This window comes from Theobroma cacao, chromosome 10 (assembly GCF_053813885.1).
Source record: "Theobroma cacao isolate CCN51 chromosome 10, ASM5381388v1, whole genome shotgun sequence".
Taxonomy (NCBI): Eukaryota; Viridiplantae; Streptophyta; class Magnoliopsida; order Malvales; family Malvaceae; genus Theobroma; species Theobroma cacao.
Genome location: NC_142648.1, coordinates 19,895,426 through 19,904,622, shown reverse-complemented (window position 1 = coordinate 19,904,622; position 9,197 = coordinate 19,895,426). Strand labels below are relative to the sequence as shown.

General features: G+C 35.0%; 1 protein-coding gene and 1 pseudogene across 1 annotated transcript; both read left to right on the top strand.

Moving 5' to 3' along the window:
• Positions 1 to 2,918: 2,918 nt before the first annotated feature.
• On the top strand, positions 2,919 to 3,832 carry LOC18586816 (xyloglucan endotransglucosylase/hydrolase protein 20 pseudogene; annotated as a pseudogene).
• A 1,751-nt stretch (positions 3,833 to 5,583) lies between these two features.
• Positions 5,584 to 8,408, top strand: LOC18586815 (two-component response regulator ARR12-like). The gene is made up of 6 exons (XM_007010377.3): positions 5,584 to 5,710; positions 6,393 to 6,545; positions 6,662 to 7,012; positions 7,148 to 7,230; positions 7,371 to 7,926; positions 8,320 to 8,408. The coding sequence occupies exons 1-6, from the start codon at positions 5,584 to 5,586 to the stop codon at positions 8,406 to 8,408; spliced, it is 1,359 nt and encodes a 452-aa protein (XP_007010439.3).
• Positions 8,409 to 9,197: the final 789 nt, after the last annotated feature.

Sequence of the window (9,197 nt, the reverse complement as noted above, 5' to 3'; positions counted from 1 at the left end):
ATTGTAAACATGTATGGGAATTAGTTTTGATTATTACGCTTTGATAATGATTTTGATTGTTTGTTTCAATTTCTTTTAGCTTATATGGCATGTTTTTATTGACATTTTTTTATTGTTAACATGAATGAGAATTAATCTTAATTTTTATATTTTGATGATGATTTTGATAGTTGTTTCAATTTCTTTGAGCTTATGTATGAATATTTTGTTACATTACAGGAATGATGGTTAAAGGGAAGCATTCAAAACCAAGACCTCGAGCAACAAATGCCTCTGGATCTATGTTGTCACTTACAAAAGCTAGTGTATTTCTTAATCCATCCACTCATCCACAAAGAGAGCAAGCCAATGATTTTCCTCAAAGCCACCCTTTTCGTTTGATGCATCTGAAGAGCCAATAATCAATGTGACATTTGCCCACGATTCTCATGGATCCACGTCCGTTGATTTAGGTGTAAGTGGAGATGGTACATCCTTAAGGTCGAGGGGTAGAGGGCATGGTGTAGGAATACATACACCTACAGATCTAACTCAAAGATTGCATGTAACTCCTCTTGGAGATAGGTATATTATGTTATATAGTAATGAAATAGTTATATCTCTTTTATATTTTACTAAGCAATAATTTTCTTTTATCTTATGGTAGTACTTTTATTGAGACAGGGGTCACCACAACAATAACAAGAATCATAAAAAATCACTTTCATAGTCCATGGCCAACATGAAAGAAAATCCCTAATAATGTTAAGGATTTAATGTATAAGAAATTAGAGGTATATGTTTAATCTTCAATTATATTATAACTTCTTTGTTTTTAATTATGTATTAAATTTTTTATTTACTCTATTACTTTATTGTAGGAAAACTTTGTCTAGGCTTCAAATGAAGATTTTTTGGTTAGACGAATATGGAATAAAATTTGTTCTAACCAACTGAGAGACATGCTTTCAGAAGAGAGGACATAAGCAAACAAAGAAGCGAACACAAAAAACATCATGGACTGCAAAGGCATGTCAAGGCAATAGATCACAAATGAAGTTTGGAATGCCTTTATCGATATGGTATGGGATACAGAAGAATAGAAAAACAAATCAAGACAAGTAAGGAGGAATCGTTTAATGCTAAAAGAAGCAAGCATTACAAAGCACACTGGTGGTTCAGTTCCATTCCTTATTCATGCAAAAAGAATGGTATGAATTAATATTTATTTGTTATGTTTTACATATTACTACTTCCTATATTTTAATATGCTTTACATGTTATATAAAACATATGCATTATAATTAAGTATAGCTGTAAATGACTGCAGGCAAATGAGATGAATCAAGATGTTAGCTTTGTGAAAGTATTCAATCGCACCCATAGACTTCTAAGGGGTCATGGTGATTTTATAGACAATAAGTCAAAAACTATTAGTGTACGTTAAAAATGGTTGATTTTTACTCCAAAGTTAACAACAAAATTATATACTAATTCTTTTCATTTTTTTTATTTGTAGGAAACATATGTTGATACATTATCACAAAAGTACAGTAAAGATTCATCCTTATAGCCAGAATTTGATCCGCATGCTTGGATTGAAGCAATTGGAGGGAAGATAACTACACACACTCGTGTATTGGTTTGGTTCTCGGAGGCCTGCTACAACTATACTTAATGATGCAGCAACATGTGAGTCAGTAACTAGCCTTTTCACCAATCCTAACATTAGATTGGAAAAAAAAATTAAAAATCTATCAAATAATATGAGTCAGATGTGTGAGCAAATGACACAACATTTTGGAACTATGAATGAATTTATGGTAACTATAAAAGTAATGTTGACAAAGAAGCGTTTGAAAAAAGGCCATGTAAGTGATTCAAGTTCAGATTCTGATGACTAAAGTGACATTTCATGTAACAGCTTATTTTCTGAATTTGACTTAGATACTTTTTTTAATATAGCATACAATAGCACAATTAACTTTATTTTTATATTTACATATTGTGTGCTTGTAATGATTTTTAATTCTGCTAACTCGACTTTGAATTAATTATTTTAATTGCATGTTAATTGTACGTTGCTTAGATTATTTTTATTAATTTGTAATTATGGTTATTTTAATGACAAACTTTACGATTTTGGGGATTCTTACGAAATTTTTCGTTGAAAATTACCGACATATTTTCCAACGAAAATTTTCTTTGTAAATTTTTAACAGAAAGTTCCACTGGAAACTCTGTTGGTAAATTCCAATTGAATTTTTCATTAGTAATTTTCAATGGAAGCTTCTATCAGACGTCTGTTGGAAACTTCCACTTGAAAATTCCATCAATGAATCTGTTGGAATTTTCCAATGAAAACTTCCATTGAAATTTTTATGTTTTTCAACGGATTTTGTGAAAAATAATCTATCGAAATTTAGCTCTTTTTTGATGAATTTATGTATATTACCAACGGAAATTCCATCGAAATTTTCGACGAAGTTTCGACAAATTTTCAACGAAAAGTATTTCCATCAACACTTTCAGGGACAGAATTTTCAATGAAAAATTTCATCGGAAAAAGTATTTTTAACGGAAACTGGACTATTTCTTACGAAAAATTCTGTCGGAAAAAATCTTTTTTTTTTTTTTAGTGTCCAAAACTTTCTTCTCTTCATAGTTAGGACACTGTTATCTCCATTTACCTCCATTGGCTAAAAACCTTGTTTATTTAAAGTCTTTTAAAGCGTTTCCATAAGATTAACTTTGTTAACTTGAGATATCTAGGTATAATTACATCATAGAAGAGAATTTTCTTAATAAACGCCATGAGAATTCAGTAGTTGAAATTGAAGACGATGTTGTCTACGAGTTGAAGAGTTCTGGCTATTGACGCTCAGATATTCAGCCTTCAGTATCTTTGTGCTGTGCTCCATAAGTGCAACTACAATGGTATGCCGCTCAAGCTTGTTCCTGGCAATTCTGCTGGCACAGTAGTGATTGCCTATTACGTAAGTCTTCTTTTTTATATATAGAAGCTGTCACAATTTCAAGTTTCTTGGCATAACCTCTCAACTAATTTCTCCGTATGTGCTGCAGTTGTCCTCGAAAGGTGAAACTTGGGATAAGATAGATTTTGAATTCTTGGGGGATATAAGTGGACAGCCTTACATTCTCCATACTAATGTATTCTGCCAAGGCAAGGGGAACAGAAAGCAGCAATTCTACCTATGGCTTGACCCCACTGCAGATTTTCACACCTACTCCATCCTTTGGAACCCCCAGCGCAGTGTGTAAGCATGCATGCATAGGAATTCTACTGTAAACCTGGAATCTGCATCAATTTTCCTATAAATATTCATTCTATTACTTGTTTAATGTATCTCAGATTCTATGTTGATGGTATCCCCATTAGAGAGTTCAAGAACCTAGAGTTTCTTGGCGTTCCATTTCCAAAGAAACAGAAAATGAGGTTATACATTTATGCTCTAGCAATGCTGATGACTGGACTACTAGGGGTGGACTTGTCAATACAGATTGGAGTGAAGCCCCCTTCAAGGCTTCCTATTGGAACTTCAATGCCGATGCTTGCGTCTGGTCATCCGGATCATCTTATTGCAGTCCAAACACAAATGCATGGTTTTGGGAAGAGCATGATTTTGCAAAGAAAGGGCAGACGAAATGGGTGCAGGATACTTACATGGACATGGTGTATAATTACTGCACAGATAGAAAGCGAGTCCCCCAAAGCCTTCCAACAGAATGTGCCTATGCCAACATACTCTCAAAACACAGCCTACCATCCTTTTTCCCACTTCCTCCACCAATATGGTTTCTATTATTCCCTTTTTCAACCCAATTTCACTGAAAACATGAGGATTGTTTCTCCCCGATCATAAAAGAGTTGGCTCCTTGATGTGTTTCTTTTTTTTTTTTTTTTTGTGTCTGGTTTACAAATTTGAAATAAGGGCTTTGTAACTGCTATTTTAATTTGTACTTAGATATTAAATCTCATTTACTTTTGGTAATGTAATTGTTCTTATTTATCAACCTATATATGTACTAGAAATTGAAATAATTATAATGGAAGTTCGACAAATTTAATTAAAAAATATTCAAGAGTTATAATCAAGCGGATAGAAGAATGAGTTTTTGCAATCAACCGTGGCATGGACGTAGAAGAATGAGCAACTGAAAGAAAGGGGAAAGAAGGGGATTTCAACCTGCAGAATATATATTAAGCTTGAAATTTCTCATTGTTTTTGAAAATTTGCAAGTCATGAATACAATGCAAAATGAGCAATGGGTTGGATTGTCAACATGGTTTGAGAAGATTGGGCAATGGCGATGGTCCCCAAAAGTGGAGGAGTTGGATTTCACTAAGTGGCATACCGATTCATGGGTGGAATTTGATTGTTTGGCACAAGATACAATTAATGAATCTGTTGTCTTTCGAGCCAGCCGCTATGCTATGCTCATACAAAAGAATTGAAGAGGAATTGGTGTTGGGAATCAAGGAGGACAAATATCATGTGTTTGTGTGTCAAGTTTACCTAGATTGTGTTATTGATTCTATGGATGGCATCATCTGGTACTGACGAATCAATCTCAAATGCTGGGAAAGAAGACTTGGAGGCCATTGGAGATGAAAGGGAGAAGGATGAGTTTTCATTGTTAAGGAATTACCAGATAGAGCCTAGAGGAGATACATTACTGTGATCAGGTTAAAGAGGCTGAACGCCGAAACATAGGACATCGAGGGTGGGTATCGCTAAGGAGGCCCAGATGCCACTAGCCTGGTCTCTGTGGTGGCTTACAGTGGGTCCTATTAGCCTCTTTGCTGCCGAGTATCACCTAGTTTTGTTTATTTTCCTTTCTCTGCTCTTTAACATTTGGATTATGCATGGATCCATCCATTGTTTTATTTCTTTTATCATATATATTTTTTAATTTGGCTAGAGGAAAACTACCCATTAATTTACATTAATTACAAGTGATGAAGTCATTTAGCATTAATTAAGCATGATCATTATAGCATACATATCCGGAAACTATATATTCTACAATTAATTTTATATTGGAGATCGACCTTTGCTTTTTGTTCTTTTAACTATGAAAAAAGTATCTTCCTACGAAAAATCTGAAGAAGTTTTCATTCTACTTAATTTATATATTTGTACTACGAGACTGAGGTTCAATAGAAAATTGTTTAAAAAGTAAGATGGATTGAATGGCTGTTTTTGATTGTGTACAAATTAAGATGAATGATGCGGATGATCCATTCGGTTCCCGTAACGTGCAGCTTTATGATCAAGTTACACCATAGCAAACAAATATAAGGTAATAAATTTAAGTGTGATATAGGAGGGCAAACTTTGAAGAGGCAACCTTAATTGGAAAGTAAAATCATCCACTTTCCATAAGTGAGAAATTTATTGGCATCTCCTCAATCAAAGGATCTCCAAAAGTTTCTTCAATTGGCTTCTCTTCCCAGTTAAAACGGTGTAATAATCTCCAATTATCCCCTAGGCTAGAAACCCTGCTGTCATCATTTAAAGTCTTTAAAGCCCTTCATAAGATTGAGCTTGTTAACTTGAGATATCTCGGTATAACTATATCATGGAAGAGAATTCAGTTGTTGAAGTTGATGATAATGCTGTCCACGAGTTACGAGTTCTTGCTATCGACGCTCAGATTTTCAGCCTTCAGTATCTTAGTGTTGTGCTCCATAAGTGCAACTACAAAGGTATATCCAATATATATGCTGTTTCTCTCTACGTTTTCTGTTTATCCATGTTTTTAGATTTGGACTTTTAAAGCATTAGTCTTGCTGGGGTGTTACTTGCTTAAGTCTAGTTAAAATTATTGTTTTCACAAATCTGGAATTTAATTTGGGTTTGGAGGGATATTGTTGTTGATAAAATCTAATCTAATGTAGTTTAATTTGATTAATTACAATCAATTTGCTGTAATTTCGAAAGCTTTTTTAATGCTTCCTATAAGTAATTGATTAGGTCAAGTTCAAGAATGAAAGCAGTTTTGTCACAATTAATCACTGAAGTTTTTTATTACTGCTTTGATTAACCCTGCACAATTGCTTATATAGGAATTGATACATTGGAAAATCATGCAATAGAATATTGTCTGAAAGTTATTCATTGTCTTTTCTTTAAAATTATGGATATATATATATTTTTTAAAAAAATTATTTGTTTGTAATTCCTTTGCCAGCAAGAAATTAAACATCCAAAAGAATATATCAGCTATCCTGATTTTTTTTAGTTGCGATGTATACCCAGATTATTATTATTATTATTTTTTATTTTCTGATTGATATATAATTGATATAATTTATTTTCTTTTTGTAATGAAGGAGATCAAATTTAATTAAATGCTGTTTTTTGAAAACCTCCCCTCTTGATATGCAGTTAAAACAACAACATCGGCAGCTGAAGCTCTAGAGATATTGAGAGCAAACAAATATGAATTTGATACTGTGCTTGTTGATGTTGACAGTGCTACCATCAAGGGTTTTAAGCTTCTGGAGATTATAGGACTTGAGATGTATTTACCGGTGATAAGTAAGTAAAATTAATTATTTTCCTTCAAAGCATATTAATTTATATCAAGCAAGCAGATTCCATATAATTTACTCCAAAGCTTTTGGTCATGCATGCTTTGGAATTATGTATTGCAGTGGTGACTGGAGACGGCAGTCTAGAAAACATAGTCAAGGGTCTGATTCATGGTGCTGTGGATTACATCATAAAGCCCGTTGGGGTGCAGGAGATCAAGAATAGTCTTTGGCACTGCGTTTCTCTCAATAACGCCTACTGGGGTTCTCAACAATCTATGGACTCCCAAGAATCATCGGACCACCAAAGTCTAAAGCCTTTGGAACATTCCAATGCTAGTATTACAGTTGAAGATGATAAACACAGCACTCCATTAGATGATGCCTCTTCTAGTTGTCAGAAGAAAAGGAGGTTGGTATGGACCCCGGAGCTTGATGCCAAGTTTGTAAGGGCTGTTCAGACACTGTCAAAGGGTAAGTAGAAATTAGTTGCTGCATGTGTAAGGGTGAATTAAGGGTCTGTATCTGTATATAATGACTATATATTCTATATACCCTACACCTAGCTATTACTAAAACAGAGATTATTTCTTTCTTTGTGATTATAAGGTTCAATGGTGCATCCAAAAAGGATACTTGCAATTATGAATGAACCGGGACTCAACCGGGCAAAAGTCGCTAGTCATCTGCAGGTAAGAATATAGTCTTATGCGCATGTTAATTTGTATTGTGGCTAAAGATAATAGTGAGATTTTGTTTGTGTAATACTAACGAGAAAGCAAGCTAGTTGTCCATGCTCCTCCTTATGATCCTCATCCTTTTTGTGTCACAGAAATATAGAATGTCGTTGAAGAAGCAACAAGGTTTTGATATCGAAAGTGTTACCCGGTATTCATCCACAAAGAGAAACAACCGCAGAAATGGGAAAGCTGGCGGTGTTAATGCTGATCCTTTAGCTGTTCCAAGCTTTAATCCATTTCACTCCTTGGAGGACATTAACTCTATCTTTCTCGACCCAATTGGAGGGGGGAACACCGTAATGTCACAGCATAGAATACCGTATGGCGGCTTGTTGGTGGATCCACAGAAACCATATCAATCCGTTCCTTATAGTTGTTTGGATGATCCAAACTTTCAAACCCCGGATTTCAAATCTTTTAATTATTATAATTACTGCTTAGGAATGAATATTCAGCCTCATGATCTTGGATCCGAGCCTCTTCCGGGGACTACATCTCGGTCACCATACTTTCATGATGTGGGCTCCGAGGCTAGTACTCCTAGCAGTGCGCCATTTTATCCATCCTCAAATGCATTTTTGGCACCTGAAACAGATGTAGCTTTCCAGTCCCCTTTTGCTGTTGCTTCTGCCCCAAATCTTTTTCCAGGTACTTAACTATATTCACTACTTTCGTTAGTTTTGATAATATGTAGTTTGGAACGACGCCTTTTTCGTCATCACTTGCTCAATTATTTCTTAACTAATTAACTTTCACGTAGGTGGCATTCCAAATTATGGAGGGTTTATTGTGGACTTTACAAATAATTTGCAATATCCAGGTTCCACAGGCCTAACATGTAATATTGGTGAGACGGAATTAGCCTTCAATGGCACAACGAAATCACAAACTGACATTAGTTTCCATCACAGCCTCTAGCGTGATGATATCGTTTTGGAGATGGATGACAACTAGGTGATGAATGCTTTGTTAACCCTCATGTTCAGATTTCAATCCATCTGCTGCTTTTGTCTGCTTAACTTGTACTTCCTCTGTTTGCAGTTAAGCGATCATGGACCACCTGGCAGTCTACGAATCTTGGCAACTTACTCCTCCCAGCAGCCAGAAGGCTCTTATCTTGCGGAGAGTGATTCAGTCGATCATTTGTGTTAATTAATAAGTAGGTTCTTCAGAACTGGTATAACTTCATCTTAATGTTAGGTTTGTTCATAAATATTGTAAATGATACGGAGTTTGGTATTTTGGACATGTAGATATATAGTACATACGAAAAACAATCTGTTTAATAATTTGCTTAATATGGTAATTCAGTATAAGCTTTTGCTAGAGGAAGATTGCTTATTCGTTTGTTTTAGTTGATATTAATTGTCTAACATAAGAACTTTCAGAACATCGTTTGGGGACTTTTGGAAACTTCGTTTAGTTGTAGGAGTGTGATTTCCATACAAAGATAGCATCCTCCTCCCTTGATGTATTTCCTGATGTGCCCAACAATCTTTAATTTCTCTTCTTTGGGCATCCCAACCAAAGCATATCCCCAAGCTGCTCTCTTACTTCCACTCTATCGTTGGCCACAAACTTCATCGTCTTGTCAAACTCAACATCGGATGCAATTAGCTGGCGAAACGAGTGGATTTCATGTGATGAGTAGCCATTACAATAGAGGTGAGAGGCATTGGACCTGAGCCAACAAAGGCTACCTTATTTGGTTGCAGCACACCATTCTCACTAAGCATTCTATACTCCAAACTGGCTAGTTTGGCATAGTTGTCATAATAAGGGAAGGGATTGAGATTGTTCAATGGTTTGGGGATTTTGGACAGAAATGTCACGAATTCAAGCTCTAACAAGCCTTCCGAAATGTTATATTTGAGACTGGAGGATAAATTTTAGGAATGTGAGGTGTAATTGTATATCTT